This window comes from Aquarana catesbeiana, linkage group LG01 (genome assembly GCF_042186555.1).
Source record: "Aquarana catesbeiana isolate 2022-GZ linkage group LG01, ASM4218655v1, whole genome shotgun sequence".
In the NCBI taxonomy this organism is placed as follows: domain Eukaryota; kingdom Metazoa; phylum Chordata; class Amphibia; order Anura; family Ranidae; genus Aquarana; species Aquarana catesbeiana.
Genome location: NC_133324.1, coordinates 503,834,664 through 503,858,737, shown reverse-complemented (window position 1 = coordinate 503,858,737; position 24,074 = coordinate 503,834,664). Strand labels below are relative to the sequence as shown.

Below are 24,074 nucleotides of genomic sequence, written 5' to 3'. Positions count from 1 at the left end.
GCACTCTAGGAGGAGCATTTCCTAGCAACAGCTGCTGAGGATGGGACAATTATTGCCTAGCCAGGTAAGTTGATCTCATTCTGTTTGTAAAAAAGTTATAAATGGTTTTAACCTTTAATAGCCTTAAAATCTGCAATAGAATCCTCCCTTATGAACCCAATTCTAGAATTTCAGAAGTGTTTACAATACTATATAACATGCAAAGAAGTATACAGTTTTGCACAGTATTTTATTTGCAAATTTTCTTTAATGTTCTGTGTAATTTTTCTTTATATAGTGTCTATCCACCCATCACTTCAGACATTCAACGGCAGGAGTACAAGCGAGAGTTTGATTCTGATCTCAGGAAGTACAAGAAGATGTGTGCAGAAATGGACAACATCAACACCCAACTGCAACAGCTCAGCAAACAGCTGGATGGACTGACAGATGGCACTGCCCAGTACCAGGTACATCAGCAGTCAGCTGTAGATGATTTGGTTCCAGAACTGTACATTATATCCATTAATGTCTGTTCAAGACTTTTATATAGAAAATTAAAGGTTAAAAAAGACCTGTGGTTTTCAAAATGCAGATTAGGTGTCATGGTAAGCATCTTAAGAGTATACCTGACACTACACCCTATCAAAAATGTACCTAAACTGTTCCATCAGGGATTTGGGAGTTCACCATAGAACATACAGTTTGCTCCAATATTACAGTGCAAACTATTCAATTGCAGAACAAGGACAGACATTTTAAATGTGCATAAATGCATAGATCTGGATGAGCTTTGCTGCTCTACACTAATTACGGTTATGAATATGAGATGTTACGAACCTCTGTATAATTGCTATCCTAATCTCTTGGTATCTTCACCTTTTCTACTTTGTGTTTGTGATTGCAGGGGGTGGCAGAGGAGTACAACAGACTCAAAGACCTTAAAAGAGTAAGTGGCTCACTTTCATGTAAGATCAAACATGCCTAGTGATTATATTCCCTACTAAAGGGATCATTTTACAATGTAAAACATGCACAATTAGGATTTGATGCAAGTAGCCATTTGTTTTATACTCGTTTTGGGGCACACTAAGTTCAGGCAGTAATATATGGCACAGAAATAGCTGCTTTCATTAAAGCCCATTCAAATGTTTTGCTTTGAATCAGTTTAAGAGGACAGATAGAAGTAGTCAGTCTTACTCAGCTGGACTCACTCTGTCATGTTGAAGAATCTTTGCCGCTTAACGTGGCAAGGCACAATTTATCCCCACTGTCATACTTGGCGGGCGGCACTGAATGGGGCCGTGCCACAACTGCGTGCAGTGGTGGGTTGGGTTTTAGGGGTTAAAATGGCAGTGAGGAGGTGACATTGTGTCTCCTCATGGTTTGTCAAATGTCCTTTGAAGATTGATCCAAAACAAATGTAAATGAACCATAAAATAAATATATATATATATATATATATATATATATATATATATATATATATATATATATATATAAAATATTGCCTTCTTCTGGATCAATTAGGTCTTAGATGTAGATGTCATTTTTTTTTTTTTTTCTTAAACAAGGTATGAACATGTAAAGTTGTGACATGTTCCTTTTGCTGGTGGTGAATGTTAGGCAGCCAGGTCTTGGATGGATTCCCTATATCTGCAAAAATCTGTCCACATGTGAAGGCATTAAAAACTGCTGTGTCATACTGGTACTCTGGAGAACCAAGAGGTCTTCTATTTGGCCCCACAGTCCTGTTGCATACTTGACTCTCAAACCTTGTGCCTTTGGTGCGATAGTGTTACATTTAAATGTCTCAGTGCCTTTTCCCCTGCTCACATATCAGTTACTGCAGCTACAGCAACCTGCAAGTTGAAGCTTTACAGTGCCTAATTCCAGGTTCAGAAAGTGATACAATGTCTTGAACTGCCACTGCCTCTACTGAACAGTGTCTGATGTCGGAACAGGGGAGCAGTCACAAAGGCACGTCAATGTAACACTAAGGCTGGGTTCACACTGATGTAAATTCGCATGACAGGAGAGTGTGACCGGCTCTCAATGGAGCCAGTTCACACACCTCTGGGGCGGCGACAGTCTGAATTGCAGAAGGGTCCTGTGCGTCTTCTGGTGCATTTCAGGTGCAAATTCAGGCAAAAATTTGGATCTGATTCGCACCTGAAACAGAGAACAGGGATGCACCGGACCCCATGCTGTGAGCCGCGGCCGCAGCTAGTGTGAACCCAGCCCTGAATTAACAATGTAAAAGACTGTTAGGTCTGAAACACACCTTTTTTGAGGGAGTGCAATGTAGTAATGTGCACATACGTGCATTATGTGCATGAACCTTGTGCAGTGCCATTAACACCCCAACGGCAATGCAGCTCTGTCACACATGCCTAGCAGCACACCAGAGCACTTCAACCAACCAGTGAAGAAAAAATGCTACATGTCTATTTTTCCATTGTTTGTTCCTGTGCGTTGGGAGTAGAGGTCGACCGCTATGAGTTTTTCTCTGGCCGATATTTAGAAATCGTGGCGAACGATGGTCGATATATGATGCCAATTTTTTTTTGGCCCAATATGTTAATCCGATTTTTTTTTTTCTTTTTTTTTTACCCTTCATCTCATAAAATCTAACAGTTAGACCCCTTTCACAATGGGGCTTTTTTCCAGGCGCTTTTGGGCTAAAAATAGTGCCTGCAAAACGGCTCCCCTGCAGTCTCAGTGTGAAAGCCCGAGTGCTTTCACACTGAGGCGATGCGCTGGCAGGATGTTAAAGTCCTGCAAGCAGCATCTTTGGAGCGGTGTATACCGCTCCTCCATCACTTCTGCCCATTGAAATAAATGCGCACCGCTGCCGAAGCGCCTGCAAAGCGATTCGGCAGCGGCGCTTTACAGCGCATTCAACCCTTTCCTCGGGCACTAGCTGGGTTATAAGCGCCCCGCTAGCGGCCGAATAGCGCCGCTAAAATGACGGTAAAGCGCCGCTAAAACTAGCAGCGTTTTACCGTCAACGCCTGCCCGCTCCAGTGTGAAAGCAACCTTAAGTAATAAGTGATACAGAAAATGTCTTACATTTAAACATTTATTAAACAAAACAAACCTCCAATCAGTTCACTTGTATGTAGAATTTAGATAAAAAAAACTATATCTTAAATATTAAATACACAAAAACAGGTAATCAAAACTTTTGGACGAAAAAAGATGGGCTAACTTTACTGCTTAGTTTTTTTTTTTTTAATTCATTAGTGTATTTTCAAAAAAAAATTGCATTTGAAAGACCGCTGTGCAAATACCGTGTGACATAAAATATTGCAGCAACTGCTATTTTATTCCCTAGGGTCTCTGCTAAAAAAAATATATATATAATTTTTGGGGGTTCTAAGTGATTTTCTAGCAGAAAATACAGGATTTTGACTTGTAAGCAACAAATGTCAGAAAAGATTTAGTCTTTAAATGGTTAAACTGAGAACCCCTACACACAAGTCCATTGATAAGTAGAAACATTGTATCTTTTTAGCTTCTTTTATCAGACTTGGCAGGCTGCCCAGAGAGGAGAGAAGTCGCCAAAGACTTCAGGCAACTTGCATTGACTTCTATTACAGAAGTCATTTGCAAGTTGAACTGAAGTTATAATCGGCCTTTTTATCAGCACAATCGGCCGATGCCGATTAATCCAAAAACACCAAATATCGGCCGATATATCGGTCGACCTCTAGTCGGGAGCCCATTCACACATGTGATAATGTTGTACACAAAAACAGTTAGTCCTCAAAGGATCAACCACCCCCTCCAAAAATAAGAAAGAAAAATATTTTATCTATATAGGCTACCAGCCTACATATTGTTCATTTCATTACCTATGTCCAGTGAGCAACCTGGTAAACCAGGAGGCTCAAAGCTGAACCCAGAAACAAGAGTGATATTGTTATAAGAGTGACTGAACAGAATTTAGAAACCTGTGCAAGTTAAACATTGTGTTTACCTGTCTTCCTAAAGTTTCTTTCAAACAAACTGAATAATGCAAACACTACCTCTGCTAAAACAAATATCATTAACAGTAGTACAAGCCCAGTATAATTTATTAAAATGTTGTTTAAATGTTTTTTTGTTTTTTTTTAAGCCAGTTGTTCAAAATGTTGAGAGAAAACTGGCATATCCATTCCATTCCAGGTTTGGTAGAATTAGCCTGTTAAATATGCTTGATTATATTTAATTTACAAAATTTTCTTAATTGTTCATTAAGAAAAACTGGGTGAGAAGCAATTTTGAGATGCTGCCACTGAACACTGGCATAAAAAAAAAGAAAAAGTTGAAGGGGTAGTATAACTCTTCCCAGTCTGCTTCAGTTTTATGCTAGTGTTCTTGGAAAATGGATAAAGAAAGAAAAGCAAACACAATTTTTTCCTTTTAATTAAAGTGTTACTAAACCCAGGATCCTGCATTCACTATATCTGGTCTCCCACAGTACATAGAACATGGAAATGCAATAGTTTTAGTAAATAGAAGATGCTAAATATATTTTTTCATCAGCAGTTAGAGCAGCCTTGTGACTTCTATCAGTGTTTGGTTAAAGCTTGTAGGAGGAGTTTTCATTCTCCTATGGCTGTCCAATGACGCTGCAGGACCCCTGCCCCCTTGTCTGGACAGTGCTGATTGGCCCTGTGCCAATCACATACACTCTCCCAAGAAAAAACAACACTCTCTAGCAATACTCACCAAACTGAGCATGTGCAGCTTGTCCCCTAGACTTTGTACTATCAGGATATGAAATGGAAACAGTGGAAGAAAGGGAAGAACAGAGAAGACAGGATCAAACAGCCTTTTTACACAATGCAGAGGATTAAACCATTAGGTTCCACAGTGAGTATAACAAGCATGCTTTACTGCATACATAGACTGATTTTACTGTTATGGGTTTAGTAACACTTTAAGACTTTTTTCCCTTTAGTCACATTTCTTCATTCACTGCAGATCTCCTTTTACAGTTTTCTTGATTGGCTTTTCCTCTGTGTTGCCTTGGTAGCTGTACTTGGACCCCGCAATGAGGAAGAGGTGACCCTAGAACACTGGACTTTGCTCCTCACACTTTCAAGGCCCCTAATGACCTCCCATTGCCTGTGTGCACTGTTGTCTCCCCTCCAGGTTCCTCAGTCCTCCTTGCTGCTACCCACAGTGACTTGGTCACAGAAGGTCACCTAACTCCCCTACTCTTACTGCTAGATTTTGTGAGTTTTTGGTTGAACTAGTTTCTTTACCAGTATGGGAAATAATAAGCACAAGGGCACCCGTCCAGCGCTCAATAAACAAACTGCTCTGGGGCAACCTGCAGCATTTGCCCTTTTGGACCTGACAGATCTCTCTGGATGCCTCTTCCCAATCCCTGCACGAGTTCACATGTTCTTTATGGTGACTGGATCTTTCCAGACAACCTTATTGAGGCAATGATTGTCAAAAAATGGTTTCTCCCTTTGGTGGATCTGTCCATTTCTTGCCTTAACCAAACCCTCGCCACCTTTGTTGAGGACATTCCAGTGTTGGAGATGCTTTCCAAGACCTTCTTTTCCCTAGCAGGCCCTGCTCTGCAACCAACTATTGCTTTCATGGCTATTAGTCATACCTTAGGGGACTGGACCAAGAATATATCTGTTTTCTGACACAATTTTACAGGGTCATTGGGTTTTTCAACAGTCAAAGGAGAACTCTGGGCAAAAACCTTTTTCTATGTCCTTGTTGCTGATCTTCTACCTTCACCAACTATGGAATCCATCTTCTTCTGAGCTCAGTAGTTTGTCTGTAATTTCCTGATGATTTTGAATAAAAAACAATACTTCCCAGGGGTTTCCTGTTTGTAAGACCGGTAGCTGCTATTCCTCCTGTACTCCCAGCCACTGGTCTTGGCACTTCACATTTGTAGTTCTATCTACAGCAAGCAGGGATGTACTTCCGTTCCCACTTGCTGTAGGGGGCAGAGGGGTCTCACAGACCCCCGGTCTGTACCGCCCATGGAGGTGGTGTCCTCCTCCTCCTCTGCTTCCTGCCAGCACTCCATATCATCATCCCAACACCACCCCCCCCCCCCCCCCAACCTCCTGCTTGCCATTCACCTGTCACTGCTGCATGGAGATCGTTAGGAGAGCTGACCCGATGACAGAGCAGGGATCTCCTGCTGTGACAGATCTTGTAGGTGAAACTCCAGGTTGCTGTAAAGTCCCACCTCCTGGACCGGCATTGGACCTGTGTGCTGTCTATCACAGGAGGCGGGACTTTAAAGTGGCTGGAGTTTCACCTACAAGATCTGTCACAGTGGGAGATCCCTGCTCTGTGTCATGGGCACAGATAAGCTGCACTGATGGGCACAGGCTACACTTATGGGCACTGATAAGCTGCACTGATAGGCACAGATAGGCTGCACTAATGAGGCTGCCATTATGGGCACTGATAAATCTGCACTGATATGCTGCACTGATATAATGCACTGATGAGGCTGCGCTTATGGGCACTGATAAGATGCACTGATGGGCACTGATAGGCTGCACTAATAAGGCAGCACTGATATGCTGCACTAATAAGGCAGCACTAATATACTGGACCGAAGAGGCTATATTTATGGGCACTGATAAGCTGCACTTATGGGCACTGATAAGCTGCACTGATGGGCACCGATGAGGCAGCACTGATGGGCATTGATAAACTGCACTGATGGGCACTGAGGCGGCACTGATGAGGCTGCATTTATGGGCACTGATAAGTTGCATTGATAAGCTGCACTGATGAGGCTGCACTGATATGCTGCACTGATGGACACTGATGAGGCTGCACTGATAAGCAGTGGACACAGTCCACTGCCCTACTGACACCGTCCAATATCTGTAGGAAGGATTTCCACCATCCCTGCAAAGTTAAATTTTTTATGTCTTATTTTCAGTTTGATGTGTATTATATATCGCAGAAACCGGTATTGTGGTAATATTGACGTTTATTGAGATTTTCATACATTAGAGGGGTCCACCGTTATTCTGTTGTTAATTAGTAAGTTAGTGCTGCACTTTTTTGTTTTTTCTCATGCTGACATTTACTTGTGCCACATTCTGATATAAAGCAGCATGGCCTGGCTCTTTCTCTTTGTGTTTTAGGCTAGGGATGTGCTCATATACATCATACAATTGCTGTTATGCCGCGTACACACGACCGGACTCTCCGTCAGAATAGACTCCGACGGTCTTTCCGACGGAGTTCTGCTGAAACGGACTTGCCTACACACGATCACACCAAAGTTCAATCGTTTAGAATGCGATGATGTATGACGGGATTAGAAAAAGGAAGTTCAGTAGCCAATAGCTGCCTTTGCGTCGTTTTTGGTCCGTCGGAATAGAATACAGATGAGCGGTTTTCCCGATGGGAACTGACTCCGTTGGAAAGATTTGAAACATGTTCTATTTCTAGGTCTGTCAGAATTTTAAAAAGAATTTTTGAGGCTGATGTTTGGTAACTTGAACCTTCAGCTCCCTCCACATATTTTCTATGGGATTAAGGTCTGGAGACTAGCTAGGCCACTCCAGGACCTTAATGTGCTTCTTCTTGAGTCACTCCTTTGTTGCCCTGGCTGTGTGTTTTGGATCATTGGCATGCTGGAATACCCATCCATGACCCATTTTCAATTCCCTGGCTGACGGAAGGAGGTTCTCACCCAAGATTTGACAGTACATGGCTCCGTCCATCGTCCCTTTGATGCAGTGAAGTTGTCCTGTCCCCTTAGCAGAAAAATACCCCCAAAACATAATGTTTCTTGTGGGTAAGAGGCAGCATTCGTCCTCCAAACACGGCGAGAGCTTGATTTTGGTCTCATCTGACCACAACACTTTCACACACTCTGTTCTCCTCTGAATCATTCAGATGTTCATTAGCAAACTTCAGATGGGCCTGTACACGTGCTTTCTTGAGCAGGGGGGCCTTGCGGAAGCTGCAGGATTTCAGTCCTTCATGGTGTAGTGTGTTACCAATTGTTTTCTTGGTGACTATGGTCCCAGCTGCCTTGAGATCATTGACAAGATTCTCCCGTGTAGGTCTGCGCTGATACCTCACCGTCCTCATGATCATTACAACTCCACGAGGTGAGATCTTGCAGGGAGCCCCAGACCGAGGGAGATTGACAGTTATTTTGTGTTTCTTCCATTTGCAAATAATCGCACCAACTGTTTCACCTTTTCACCAAGCTGCTTGCCGATGGTCTTGTAGTCCATTCCAGCCTTGCGTAGATCTGAAATCTTGTCCCTGACATCTTGGACAGCTCCTTGGTCTTGGCCATGGTGGAGAGATTGGAATCTGATTCATTGCTTCTGTATACAGGTAACAATCTGAGATTAGGAGCACTCCCTTTAAGAGACTGCTCCTAATCTCAGCTCGTTACCTGTATAGAAGACACCTGGGAGCCAGAAATCTTGCTAATTGATAGGGGATCAAATACTTATTTCACTCATTAAAATGCAAATCAATGTATAACTTTTTTGAAATTCCTTTTTCTGGATATTTTTGTTGTTATTCTGTCTCTGTTAAAATAAACCTATCATTGAAATTATAGACTGATCATTTCTTTGTCAGTGGGCAAACTGATATGACCCTCACCTATGCATCTGATATGCAATCGGTATAGGGGGTTGCAAAGGATAACAGACATTTCCTCATTTTGGAAAGTGAGTTTCCCCTCAATGTGAAGAAGACTTGCTTGTAGGTTTGGAAGGTGTCCAAGGTTTGCAAGGAAACTGAGTTCCAGACTGGTGCATAGATGCCTGGGAAAGCAAAAGGAATCCTGGTTCCAAAGGAAGGAAGTTTTCCAACTTGAGCTTGATCCTTTTTTTTTTTTCCTGTGGCAAAAGGGTACTCTTGCCCCCACTGACTTACAGTGAGGGGAAAAAGGTATTTGATCCCCTGCTGCTCAGCAGGGGATCAAATACTTTTTTCCCTCAGCAGGGGATAAAATACTTTTTCCCTCACTGTAAGTCAGTGGGGGCAAGAGTACCCTTTTACCCCAGAAAAAAAAAAGATAAGGCTCAAGCTGGAAAACCTCCTTCATTTGGAACCAGGATTCCTTTTGTTTTCCCAGGCATCTATGCACCAGTCTGGAACTCAGTTTCCTTGCAAACCTTGGACACTAAAACCTTCCAAACCCACAAGCAAGTCTTCATCACAATGAGGGAAAACTCACACTTTCCAAAATGAGATTTCTGTTATCCTTTGGAACCCCCTATATCGAATGCTAATCAGCAGGGCCGGCGCTAGCAATAGGCAGATCAGGCGGCTGCCTAGGGCGCCAGGGTGGGAGGGGGCGGCAAAATCCGTATCCCCAGCCACTCGCTAGGGATTTGAATTTGTAAAATACCTGCAGGGTCAGTGTCACCATCAATAAGACAGCATAGGCGCCAGGCTAGGGGGCGGTAAAATGTCTTCACAGGCGCATCTCCAAACTCTCTCTTTGTATGGACAATTCCACCTCTCCATCCCCCGTTCCGCCAGCCTGCTTTTTTAGAGCTCTCCGGGACCACTCTATCCCCAGTTTGCAATGCCGCCCTAGCAGCGGCAGTGAGAAGAGGAGGGGAGAGAGCAGGGACACAGAGCAGCCGGCCAGAAATGCTGCATGATACATGGAAGCGGCCCGGGGCTGATGAGATGGAAGCCCTGCATGTTAGGTCCGGGCTTGCCGCGATTTCCCCTCCCTCTTTCTGGACTGTCGGGGCTCTGTGGTGGGAGGACAGGCAGCAGTGCCGCTCTCCTCGATGTGAGGCCACCACCGGCGTTGCATTGTATTGTGTACAGAGGGAAACAGGTGTGTGGGGGGGAGGTGCAGAGGGGAACATATTTGGGGGGGAGGAGGGTGCAGAGGGGAACTCATATGTGTGTGTGTGGGGGGGGGGGGTACAGAAGGGAACAAATTTGGGGGGGGGGGGTACAGAGGAGAACAGATTTGGGGGGGTTATTTGAGGTGTGGAGGTTCAAGTTCAGCTTTGTAAAAAAATAATAAATGCAGATATTTTTGCAGTTAAAAAAAATGTGCATTTATTATTATTTTTACTAGGAGCCCGTAAAGCATTGTCAGTGTATCTGTCTGCTCGTACAGACAGGCAGTTGCATAGTTAGCCTGTCCATATACTACCCTAGCATGTCTGTATAGTACCCTAGCCTGTCCGTATAGTACCCTAGCATGTCCGTATAGTACCCTAGCCTGTCTGTATAGTACCCTAGCCTGTCTGTATAGTACCCTAGTCTGTCCCTATACTACTCTAGCCCACCATATACACGGACAGGGAAAAGGGGGTGGAGTAGGGGTGGAGCCAATGGGGGGGGCAAATTAGGTTTCGCCTAAGGTGTCAAAAATCCTTGTACCAGCCCTGCTAATCAGATGAATAGGTGAGGGATATGGTGTTCAAGAGCTACCAACTTGAATGTTTGACTCTACCTCTGCCATGCTTTTGTGCTGTCTCATCTGCCTATGTCCCCACAAAGATCAGCATAGCTCCACACTACCCTGGCACAACGTCTCTTCCATGGAGCCATTGCTCCTATTTCAGACCGTGAAAGGTTTCCGGGTCTCTAATCCAACTTGTTCATCTTCCCCAAAGGAAAAGCAGACATTTGCCCCATTTTGGATTTGAAAACGCCCAACACCTTCCTTCTTGCAAAAAAGTTCCTGCATGTCCCCAACTTTCCAGCACATTAAAGCTTTCTGCATTTTGCTGTGGGAACACAACACTACCAGTTTATTGCATTTTCCTTTGAGCTGTCTACAGAACCTTGAGTTTTTACTGAGGTGCTTGTTTCTGTTCTAGCCTTGTTAAGCTCTCCGGGCATTCCCATTCTAGGATACCTAGATGACCTCTTACTAAGGGAACAGTTAACGTCCACCACACTGTTCAGATTTCAGTTGGATCCTGAACTTTCATACGTCAGCAGCAGAATTAACCCATCCCTTGGAAGACCTGGGTCTCCTTCTAGTAACTGCTTAGTCCATAGGAGAAATGTTTGACCTTTCATTCCCAGGTTTAAACCTAGAGTTTCCCACCCTCTGCTCTTGCATGAGAATTTTGGGCTTAATAGTGGCCTCCTTCCTGGAAGTTCCCTTTGCCCAATTCCACTCCAGAGCATTGCAAGTGAACATTATGGCTCTGTGGGACAAGAAGGCATCTTCTCTGTGCAATTACTTGCACCTGACACCTAAGGCTAGGTTATCCCTGGCCTGGTAGTTCACCAATCCAGCCTTAGAGTTGGGCAAATCCTTCCTCACACTGGTCTGAAATAACACTATGGACAGTAGCCTGACAGGTAAAGAGTCCAGGACACCTTCATGGTGCAGCATGTCCTAGTCAATAGCTTTGGAGCCCATACCCAGACCCCACTGGACTGGATGATTGTGGATTCTGCCTGGAAAGTGACCTTCGGTACTTGACTCTGCTTGTGGCACTATTTTTAGATCTTTTCGTACTATGTTAGTCTCTGAGTGCTTTAAAGATTAAGAGCCACGCCCAGCCTCTGGTGTGACCCAGTCCCTGAGGACCCATTTATGAGTAGGCAGTGCGAGCGGAGTATTAGGAGCTACTATATTTATTTGCACTGTTGGGTGCAATTATCACCCCTGTTTGCTGTTGGTCTCCAAGCAAAGGATTAATACTCTATGCATTTAAGCACTGTGTCAGTAGCTGGAGTGTTGCACACACATTCTGCACTATGCCCTTGCCATTCAGCAGGAAGTAGGATTTTTCTGCAATTGCTCCTATTCGCAAGAGACACCCAGTCTACAGTGACCTAGGCCATTTTAACTTCTCCAGTCAGGTAGTGAGTACACAAGGTTTTTTCCTGGTGTCTCAATTAAATTGTCTTTGTTATGCAGTGCAACATGGTGGATCCCAAGCACAAGGGGAGCAGTCCCTCTGTATCAGGTCTCTCACAGTCCACTAACAGTTCTGGAGCAGACTGCACTGTCTCATGGACCTGACACTGAAAGCCTGGACCATTGTTCTCTGCTTGAGTCCATACACTCCTCAGAGTCTTCTTTAGGTCCATTGGGTGTGGCTCCTCGTCAGATTTATCTAGGGAATAGTTTTCAGCAGTTATGCAAGAGTTTATAGGCCAAATTGTAACTTTGATTGCTCACTGTGAATGCGTATGCATACTTTGTTGCCTTCCCCTCTTGAATAACTGTCTGGAATACCCACAGTTGTAGTGGCATCTGTCCTCAAGGAGCCATAGGCAGTTGCTATAGCTCCCAGGTTTAAAAAAACCATAATGCCCCGTACACACGGTCGGACTTTGTTCGGACATTCCGACAACAAAATCCTAGGATTTTTTCCGACGGATGTTGGCTCAAACTTGTCTTGCATACACACGATCACACAAAGTTGTCGGAAAATCCGATCGTTTTAAACGCGGTGACGTAAAACATGTACGTCGGGACTATAAACGGGGCAGTGGCCAATAGCTTTCATCTCTTTATTTATTCTGAGCATGCGTGGCACTTTGTCCGTCGGATTTGTGTACACACGATCGGAATTTCCGACAACGGATTTTGTTGTCGGAAAATTTTATCTCCTGCTCTCCAACTTTGTGTGTCGGAAAATCCGATGGAAAATGTCCGATGGAGCCCACATACGGTCGGAATTTCCGACAACACGCTCCGATCGGACATTTTTCATCGGAAAATCCGACCGTGTGTACGGGGCATTATAGTTCCTAATGAAGCGGTGCATATCACCTTAAAATAAGAAGAAGCAACCCATGGCTTGTTTTAAGCTCTCTCAATAGTCTAGGATCACTGAGAGACCCCAAGACTAAAAGAAAATCTTTATGGTACATGTTAGTAGACTGTAAAACCCTTGATAAAATATTCACACCTTTGGAATGTTTTATAGATAAATATCTGTTTGAAGAGGCCCCTTTTATAAAATGTGGGCCATTCCCACTGTTGATCAGGCAGTAACCCACCTTATTAAAGCACTTACCATTCCTGTAGAAGGTGCATTGATGTTTAAGGACCCCACTGACAAATGTTTTTAAACTGTTTCAAAATCCTTGTTTTCTCTAGCAGGCTGCAACCTCTCTCTTTGGAGATGCCTGTGTCATGTCTACCTCAATGCAGGTGGTCAAACGCTATAGCTAGCTACTATGTGCTTCAACTATAGCAGCCCCCTTTCCCTTAAGGCAAGCAGGTCTACCGGTACTTGGTTGCCCCCAGGACTTATACACAATGCTATAGTGCCTGGCCACCACACCAGGGCAAACGCGAACAAAGCAAACAACAGACTACCATACTTGCAGTTTAGCAGACAGATAGCTTGATTCCAGGAAAGTCCAGGTAAAAGGTAGGCTGAGTTCAGGGCATAGTCCAATATCCAATCCAGTGACAGTCTAGGTAAAAGGCAGGCTGAGTTCAGGGTATAATCCAATATCCGATCCAGGTCATACACAGGGAAATGCAACAGCAAAGCAGGGCAGACAAATGGGAGGCTTGATCAAGAACAATGCAGGTAACTCTGTTTCTATCACAAGCAAGGGATAGAGTGTTCGGTTTGCTTATATCAGGTGACTGACCAGATCAATCACCTTCCAGGTGAACACAGACAGCGGGAACGCAATAGCCAACACCCAGATGCTGGAATGAGCAGCAGGAGCACTAAATGATCCTGACATTACCCTTCCCTCTGATTTGGGGAGGGGCCCCCGGAACCCTAAGAGCAGGCTTGTCAGGATTCTGGTGATGGAAGTTCCGAACATGAACAGATGCAGCTGGGACCCAAGAATTTTCTTCAGGACCAAAGCCCTTCCAGGCCTCCAGATACTGCACAGCATTCCTTACTTTTCTGGAGTCCAGAATATGTTCTACCTCATATTCTTCCTGTCCATTGACCATGAGCGGAGGCTGAGATGAAACAATGGTATCCCTCTGAAGGGGTTTTAGAAGAGAAACATGGAAAACATTAGGGGTCCTCATGGAGGCAGGAAGTTGTAATTTAAAGGATACTGGGTTTACCTGGTGAATAACTTTGTAAGGCCCAATAAACCTAAGAGCCAGTTTCTGTGAGGGAACTTTGAGGGACAGATTTCTCGTGGACAGCCGGACCCGATCCCTGACCTTAATATGAGGAGCCTGAGAGCGGAGACGATCCGCAAAGCGTTTTTGGGCAGTGGAACTAGAGGACGAGTTAGTCTGGGCTTTACTCCAAATCTGAGAAAATGTGTGGACTAAGGTGTTAGCATCAGGAAGGTCAGAAGAAATGTCCAAGAATGAACAGGATTTGGGATGGAAACCATAAGTGCAATAGAAAGGAGAAATTCCAGTAGAAGAATGAGGCCAGTTATTATAAGCAAATTCAGCCCAGGGCAATGCTGAGGATCATTCGACTTGTATCAGAGACAAAACAGTGAAGATAGGTCTCCAGGGATTGGTTGGTCCTCACAGTTTGCCCATTCGTTTGAGGATGACAGGCAGATGAAAAAGAGGCTGGTTCCCAAAAGGTTACTGGAAAACGGTCAGGAGGGTTAACTATGGGCTCTTGCTCCTGCATTACTGTTGGAGGTGCGTTCAATCGCACAGACAGTTCCTGGACTTGGCATGTCAGTTTGCAAATTTCCTTAGCAAAGAAGCAAGCCTGTGTAGAGTCCATCTTCACAGAATTTTTTTTGTTAAAGGCTTGTGATAATGTCTCGAATGTCACGTCTACCTCAATGCAGGTGGTCAGACACTATAGCTAGATACTCTGTGCTTCACCTATAGCAGCCCCCTTTCCCTTAAGGCAAACAGGCCTACCGATACTTGGTTGCCCCTCCCAGAACTTATACACAATACTATAGTGCCTGGCCACCACACCAGGGCAGACACGAACAGAGCAAACAGACTACTTACAGTTTAGAAGACAGCGTGGTTCTGACAGTCCAGGTAAAAGGCATATATTTATATTTACCACCTTGATTGGTATATATGCCCGACAAGTTCCCCTACTCTGCATACTCAGTATAGTAACTATGGCAGAGCAGGAATTCCCAGGGAACCATGGCCAACAATAGATGTATGCAAAAGGTCATATTAATAATAGCAATATACAATATCTTTTATTGTTTCGCGATATCCATCATGTTCGGGTGTTTTATATACCTGACCAAAGTACAAGTTAATTTTATCTGAGGATGCATATCGCGACAATATTGAGATAAATAGTTTTATTCTATTTCGTTTTCTACACATTTTTGTGTTATTATATCTACCTTTTTTATCGTTTCCTTTTGATAATTATTCATGATTTGTATCATGAGGTTCACAATTTTATTTCATTATTATTACTTTTATTCTAGCTCATTTTTCATTACATAGATATATATGGAAACTTTCATTGTCCTATACATCTTTCTAGTTGTGTAGGAAACACCTGATATATATATTAGGTTTTTACGCAATATGTTTTCACACTTTTTTACCTTATTTTATTTTATTCATTTATTTATTTTTATTTGTTCACATTTTGTACACCCTGTTGTCCATATACATATTTTTTTGGACACCTTGGGATCATAATTCAGATATATTAAGCTTATTTATATGTACATAAACTGACATACATTGTATCGTTTGTGTTTAGTGCTTATTTTGTGAGTGTAATGTTGCAATATGAATATGTAGTTGTTTCTCTTTAGAATGCAGCATTATAACATTTCTTCTCATCGTCTTCATAGATTGGATTCACGTCGATCATTATATGCCTGTTTTCATCTGTTTCACTTGCCGGTGTTAATATATGAGTATTGTATTAGTGGATTCATAAGATGTATTATTCCAATATGTTTTGTTTGGAGGTCTTGGCATTTGCTGACACACATATACTGAGACATGCTTCTATATGAGCCACCCGAGACGGATCACAAACTAACATATTTTAACATTTAGAATCACTACGCTACAAGTCAGTCTACTGGGACCCTGCATATATCACTGCCATTTGACCAGATCAGGGCTACCCTGATCAGCGTGATTTTATGTCTTCGTATCCCAGCCTATAGTATCTTACTTGTCTTTCATTTGTCCCTTTTTGTGATCCCTTAAACTTGGGTGACTGGCCGAGACCTCTACCAACTTTATTACCATCACTATAATTCCATCTAGACATTTAGTGTGACACAGACTAGCGGCGTTCTATTACTTTGAACACCGCTGCTTCATTCTTGAAATTCTACACACACCCTGCTCTCGGCCAGGCTCATCATTTAGAATCATTACGTTACAAGTCAGTCTACTGGGACCCTGCATATATCACTGCCATTTGACCAGATCAGGGCAACCTTTATCAGCGTGATTTTATGTCTTTGAATCCCACAGTTTATTTTTATTATTATAGGGCCTTCTATGTACCTTGTTATCAACCGCGGGCATATCACGCATTATTTCAGGTCACATTGCTCTATATTTCACCTGTATTATTCCGGCTTATTATAGAGAGCTTCATCCACTTCACCGGCATATTATAGAGAGTCTCATCATATTTATATATTTTGTTCACATATAGTTTTATTACATTCACTCTTCACATTTACTTTGCACGTTGTCTGAATATTTTTATCAACATATTTTCTCTTTTTTTTAATGAGAAATATTTTTTACACATTTTTTCCTTTCACTTAATAGTAACCCCTTTTTTTGATACTTATCACCTTTCATATATACACGTTATAGAAGTACATTCATTATTATATACACGTTTATTGATAGGATTCACTATATATATATATATATACACACATATATATTTTTTGCCTACACATGTACATATACACATCTTTTTTCACATTCTTTGTCATCTATTTACATGTCACGGTTTTGAAAACATTTCTCAATCAGTTAACACACCAAATAGCCAGCAGATGCCGAGACCTCATTAAATTGGCTTCCAGCTGAGACTCAATGACCATCTAATTGGGCAATCATGTGATACTCCATTGAGCTATATAAGAGTTTGTCTTTTTAATATTTGTTAGCTATGAGTAAGCACTCAGTCCTGAGTGCGAAACGCGTCAGCTTACCTGTACTTTCTGCATGACAGTCTTGTTGTTTTGATGATCCCATTTTTTCAATAAAGTGAAGTTTTTTGACTACATCCAGTGTGCGGCATCCAAATCTTCTCCTCCATTCAAGTCTCCAGGTAAAAGGCAACCTGAGTTCAGGGAATAGTCCAATATCCAAACCAATGACAATCTAGGTAAAAGGCAGGCTGAGTTCAGGGAATAGTCCAATATCCAAACAAATGACAGTCTAGGTAAAAGGCAGGCTGAGTTCAGGGAATAATCCAATATCCGATCCGGGTCATACACAGTGGAATCCAACAGCAAAGCAGGGCAAACAAACGGGAGGCTTTATCAAGAACAATGCAGGTAACTCTGTCTCTATCACAAGCAAGGGATAGAGTGTTTGGTTTTCTTATATTAGGTGACTGACCGGATCAGTCACCTTCCAGGTGAACACAGACAGGGGGAATGCAACAGCCAACACCCGGATGCTGGAATGAGTAGCAGGAGCACTAAGTGATCCTAACAGCCTTGGACTGCCTCATAAATATGTCACTGGGTTTAAAAGTACTGCCTTAGCTGAAGAAACCCAAGCCTCAAGCCCCTCCTCCTGAGCCAGAAAATATATCATTTTGTTACTCCCAGGCTTCAAACCCCAAGACCAGACCCATGCCAGGGGCCCAGTTCAACCCCAATGTCCCCTTTTTCCAGCACATCAAGGCTTCCTCCATTTTGCTGTGGGCACTTAACACTACCAGTTTGTGGCCCTAGCATTTGGTCTGTCTTCTGCACCCTGAGTGTTCACAAAGCTACTACCATTCGCAGAAATTCCCATTGTAGGAAATCTGGATCATCTCCCATTGAGGGAACAGTCAGCATAGCCCCTGACCAACAATGTATTTTAATCTTATTGGATCCTGAACCTTTAGAAGTCTGTGTTGAAGCTAACACATCACTTAGAGTATCTGGGTTGAATCCTAAATATGGCTGAAGCCAGTTTTTTTCATAGGAAAAAAAAGACTGACTCTCCACTCCCAGACACTACAGACCAGGAGCAGTTTGACTCTTTGATTCTGCATGAGAATTTTAAGCTTTATAGTAGCCTTCTTTGAGGCGGTTCCATTTGCACAGTTCCACTCTAGGCCTCTTCAACTCAACATTCTTTCATCTCTAGATAACAGCGAGCACCAGGCGAGTCACCTTGGTGGCTGTAGAATTGGACTTGTAAGTTGCAAAGCTCCTATCTCCCGATGTCTTGGAAGATGCTGACAATATATGCCTGCCTGAAAGGCTGTGGAGGAGTCCCAGACACCTTGTTGATGCAGGGAACTTGAACACTGGGGTAATCCTGTCTCCTGATCAACATTCTGGATCTCCAAGGAATTTAGTTCTCCCTACAATCCTGGACCTTGCTACTGGAGCCCCAGATTCAGTCAGACAATGGCACAGCAGTGATATAAATGAACCGTCAAGGAAGAACCAAAAATCTTGCTGCAGAGAGGTAGAAAGGATTCTGTCTTGGGCTGAACTTCACGTTTCAGCCTTGTTAGCTGTTTACATCCCAAGAGTAGACAATTGGGAGGCAGACTACCTCAGCCAGCAGTGCATGGACCCAGTGAAGGTCTCTAAACTCAGAGTTGTTCCAGAACCTGTGTCAAAGGTTAGGGACATCAGAAATGGACCTTCTGGCCTCTAGGGTTGACAAAAAAACTGGACAGGTTTAACTGTGATGTAAAGATCCTCTGGCGGTAGCGGTGGCTCATTGGGATCAGTACAATCTGATGTATGCTTTTCTTCCTCTGGAACTCCTTCCTCGTCCACTCTGTAGGATCAAAATGGCATTCCAGTGATACATATACTGTGGCTCCCTAACTGGCCCAAGTTGACATGTTCTTCCCACCTGATCAATCTGCTGGCAGACACCATGTGAGATCTTCCAGATTGACTAGATCTTTTATCTCAAGGACCAGTTTATTACCACGCTTCTGTCACTAGCATTTATGGAAGGATGTAAAAGCTCAGGTTTTGGGAGACATGGGCCTCTCTGGTTCAGTAATTCTCACACTGTTAATAGCTAGGAATTCTACCACCTGCAAGATCTGCCATTGCACATGGAAAGAGTATTTAGCATTGTGCATGAAACATTTTCACCCCAGAAAGAACTCCGTGAGACAAATCCTGACCTTTTAGCTAACAGCTCTGGATCTGGACCAGGGTACTATCAAGGGGAAAATCTCAGCCCTTGCATTCTTATTTAAAAGCAGAAAAAATAAAAGTATAACCCTGCGCTTACCCAATAAGGAAGCAGCTCACACAACAAATTAGGATTTTGTCAGATTACAAATGCATATACAAGTGTAGCGCTATGAGTTAAGAAACTTATGAGATTATAAAAATGAAGATGATAAAAAATGAAGGTAAAAAATATCTGTATCAAACCCCGACAGTTGCAATATAAGAAAGCTTGACAGATACATAAAATAAACAAAATCAAAATAAAGTCTCTGGTATTTCTTCAGATGTTTTAAATGTTTTAAAGGTTGAGGAGGACTGATGTTAGTCAAGAGGTATATGTAGTTCCTTATTCACCACGTGGTTAACACATGCAAAAATGTGATGGACCCTCCACACAAGAACAAAATGAAGGCTTACCAGAGGGATTGAACTCATAAGAACATACGTTCAATGAGTCAATCAAGCTTGTGACCCCAATGGGTAATCAAAGAGAGGGAACTTCACAACTGGATGGTGGTAAAGCTTCAATATATATCCATACTTCTGACGGAATTCAAAATGAATGGCAAACCTTCCCGCGGGTCATCTCAGATAGACAATCCATATAAGAATAAAGAAGGGGAGCCACATAGCATAATACCGTTTGAGAAAACAGATTTATTAAAATAAGTAATCAACTTACATTTCAGTAGTAAGAAAAGCGCTTCAAGTTAAAATTATGGCAGGCAGTGGAGTCTCCCGACGCGTTTCGTCTTAAAAGACTTCTTCTGGGGTGCTCACTCACTGCTGCCATACCCCTTAATATAGAAATCTAAGCCCCCTTAATGAGGATACAGCTCGTGTCCAAATTTCAAAAGTACTTCCGGGTTTAGCCAAGATGGCGGACCCGCGTGCGTTCCACGCCTCAGTTAAATGTGTGTACATGCGTTCCAGCGTTATACTGAGAGATTGCTATAAGATGTAATCAAATTGTGAGTGTAAGGACAAAATAAGAGTGTGATAAAAACGAAAAACGTTTCATAGTGAGGATATTTCAAATATATGGCTGTTGTTACTCTCTATATCCTAGTGAGGAAAAGAGGGGACGAGATACCGGACGTGCGTCACCCATTCGGATGGGGTGAACGCACGTCACTTCCCTTCACACGGACCGCAATAGATAGATAGCGGTTCAAGCCTCGTTTCGAAGCCTAACCACCTATCCGTGAGGATAGGAAGAACGGGATGCCGGATGTGCGTCACCCATTCAAATGAGGTGAACGCACATCACTTCCCTTCACATGTACCGCTACAGATAGACAGCGGTTCAAGCCTCATTTTGATGCTTCAGTGGGACATATATTGCCACGTCAGACGGGACGGGAGTATGTGACGCCCTATCACATGAACGATTAAAAATAAACCTAAAGTCAGGCCTTATTTTAGTGACGAACAACATAGTGACGTCAGTAAAAGACCCTATGTGAACAACAGTGGAGAAGGACAATGTGCAATGGCATAAAAAACTAAGCCGCAGATAATATATGTTAGTGAATAAATGAATAAGAAATTGGATATACTGACAGTTAATATATACAGTGACATTATGATAGAAAAAACAAAAACAAATAAAAAGTAAAGTAAAATTGAAAAATAAAAGTAAAATTGAAAAATAAAAAATAAAAAATAAAATATTCTTATTTAAAAGACCTCTAGCTTCCTGTTCCTTGGTTAAGACTTTTGTACAGCGTGCCTAGTGTAGTTTTCCTTGTGTAACCACCTGTGACTCCACTGGATTTGAATTTGGTTCTGCCATCATTTCAGAGATATTTCACTTTCTACCCATACTCGCAATGTTGCTTTCTTTGTTGCCATCACCCCTGCAATTCATGTGTGTGGGACAGGGGCGGATCCAAAAAAAACTCCCGGGTCTGTCTCACATCAGTATAATGATCAGCAGCCTGGCCTCTACTGCCCGCTACACTGGTTGCTAGTTTCTGTGCCGCCTGGTGTCTAGCAACCAGTGACGTCAGGAGGAGAGCTCTGCGTCTAGTATGAGTGTTGGCTCCACCCACCTCCTCCCTCCATGATCTTCTCCAGGCTCCCAGCGCAGAGTGAAGACAGGATGAAGTAGTGGCTGTGTGTCACGTGATGCTGCCTGCAATCCCGGATCCCACTCATCTCTATTGCTCCTCCATGGGAGCCCCTCCCCCCACCAGAGCACCAAAGTATATAAATGAAAGTGAATACAAGAATTAATGATTGTGTAAAATGCAGGTTGTTTGACATTATTTATGAAAAAAAGCCCTTTTAGTATTGACATTTTTGTCTTTTTCAATCTTAAAGCGGAGTTTCACCCAAAAGTGAAACTTCTGCTGATCTTCTTCCTCCCCCCTCCGGTGCCACATTTGGCAACTTTCGGGGGGGGGGGGTGGAACGGGCACCTGTTTCTGACAGGTACCCTTCCCTACTTCTGGGAGATGGCGCCGTCCCCCAGAAGTTCGACCCCCCTCCTCCTTCCCCCGCCGCCAGGCCAACTTTAAAAAGCAGTGCGCTTTGTGCATGCTCAGTGGGGACCCGGCTGTGAAGCCGAAAGGCCGAAAGGCTTCACTGACGGTTTGTGAAGCCGAAAGGCTTCACTGACGGTTTCCCTTACAACGAATGGTGGCGGCAGCACCTGACAGCTAATACAAAAATCGGCTGCGGTGCTGACATCGCCGGCTCCCTGGACAGGTAAATGTCCATATATTAAAAGTCAGCAGCTACAGGAATTGTAGCTGCTGACTTTTAATTTTTTTTCCCCAGGGGGAACTCCTCTTTAATCTACTTATATTGCAGGATATTCATTTAAATGTGGAGCTGCAGAATGATACCTTAAAAACTGTTTTGTAAGCAACACTTTATTTTCTGGCAGTGCCCCTCCTGAGACTAGACTCTGGATCTGCCCCTGGTGTGGGGTGGCAGCTTTCTCTTGTAAAGAACTCTTTCTGGTATTACACAAAAATAAAGTGGTATTGAGACCTAGAAGCCTTGTTCCAAAGATAGTTTTGGCCTTTCACCTCAATAAGGACATTATTCTCCCGTCTATCTGCCCAGAAACATTACATCAGAAAGAAGTTTATCTTCACCGTTTCCCATTGAAGCCCTATTCTACTAGATCTGTGAGTACAGCTTGATCTTTTCAGCATTCGGTAATTGTTTTTCAGACTTGCAAGACTGCCACCTAGTCTTCTGATATGTTTTCTAGCGCCCCGTACACACGGTCGGATTTTCCGATGGAAAATGTCCGATCGGAGCGTGTTGTCGGAAATTCCGACCGTGTGTGGGCTCCATCGGACATTTTCCATCGGATTTTCCGACACACAAAGTTGGAGAGCAGGAGATAAAATTTTCCGACAACAAAATCCGTTGTCGGAAATTCCGATCGTGTGTACACAAATCCGACGGACAAAGTGCCACGCATGCTCAGAATAAATAAAGAGATGAAAGCTATTGGCCACTGCCCGTTTATAGTCCCCACGTACGTGTTTTACGTCACCGCGTTCAGAACGATCGGATTTTCCGACAACTTTGTGTGACCGTGTGTATGCAAGACAAGTTTGAGCCAACATCCGTCGGAAAAAATCCTAGGATTTTGTTGTCGGAATGTCCGAACAAAGTCCGACCGTGTGTACGGGGCATAAGTGTTAACAGTTGGGGGGGCGTGGCCTGACCTGGCATGAGGAGAGACGCTTGATTCCAGAGCTCCTGCCGCCACGGGAATAAACCGACTAATACCGAAGGTATTTGCACCAACAATTGAGCCACACTATGGGGACGGCCTCCCGATCCTCCTCCGCCTCTCGTTCCCGCTCCCCCAGGGCTCCACCGGGGTCCCAGAGCCATAATATCCCGGAGATGTTCCGGAACACCAGGAGCAATATGGCGTCCTCACAGAACGGGCCTTCCCGCTCCCAGGCACAACCATCTTCAATACTCATCCTGCCTCAGATTTCCTCTCCTCCTGCTCCCCCTCATGGAGGAGGGACATCCATTGACCCCGGGCTACAAACACCGATTTACCTACATGATCTTCGATCCATTGCAGACGAAATTAAGGAATCCCTGGCCGCAGCCATCTCAGAGCTGCGGCTCGATATGCGGGACCTGACCGACAGGGTGAACGTAGTAGAAAAAGTAACGGAACGCCATGACACAGCCATTCGCTCCACTGCCTCCTCCGTTGACTCCCACACGCTGCACTTGCGGGACATGCAAAGGCACATGGAGGACCTGGACAACCGCGGCAGACGCCACAATCTCAGGATCCGCGGTATGCCCGAAGCAATAGAAGGCGACCAGATCACCCCTGCTGTCACGGCCGTCTTCAACAACCTCCTTCAAAGGCCTCCCCAGACCCCCATTCCAATGGATAGGATCCACCGGGCACTGCGCCCTAAAGGCAGGGAAAATGATCCCCCACGCGATATTGTTTGCTGTCTGGTGGATTACAAAACAAAAGAGGAAATTCTGAAGCAAGCAAGGGGTCAGCAGCAAATCCTCCACGGCAGCGCCCCTATTCAAATCTATCAGGATTTGTCAGGCATCACACTACAACACAGGCGAGACCTCAAGCCATTACTGGACGTCCTGAGGGAGAGGAACATCCCTTACAAATGGAAATTCCCATTCTGCCTGTCCGCCTCCTCCCAGGGCCGCTCTGCCCTCTTAAAGGTGCCCGAGGATCTGCCACACTTTTGTGACCAACTTGGCATCCCCATGATGCTGGTGCCAAACTGGTACGCTCCTTTCCGTCATCGGAGCATCCCTAACGCTACGGAGCGGGAATCCCACATGGAGACTCAGAA

The 24,074-nt window shown here is 43.8% G+C and overlaps 1 protein-coding gene across 1 annotated transcript in view; it reads left to right on the top strand.

The window, feature by feature from the left end:
• The window catches only part of LOC141103501 (occludin-like), a 143,227-nt gene that overhangs the window by 108,414 nt on the left and 10,739 nt on the right, over positions 1–24,074 (top strand). Inside the window, exons 7-8 of the mRNA XM_073593168.1 lie at positions 278–449; positions 887–928. Coding sequence (XP_073449269.1) covers positions 278–449; positions 887–928 — 214 coding nt within the window. The remainder of the gene's footprint in view (positions 1–277; positions 450–886; positions 929–24,074) is intronic.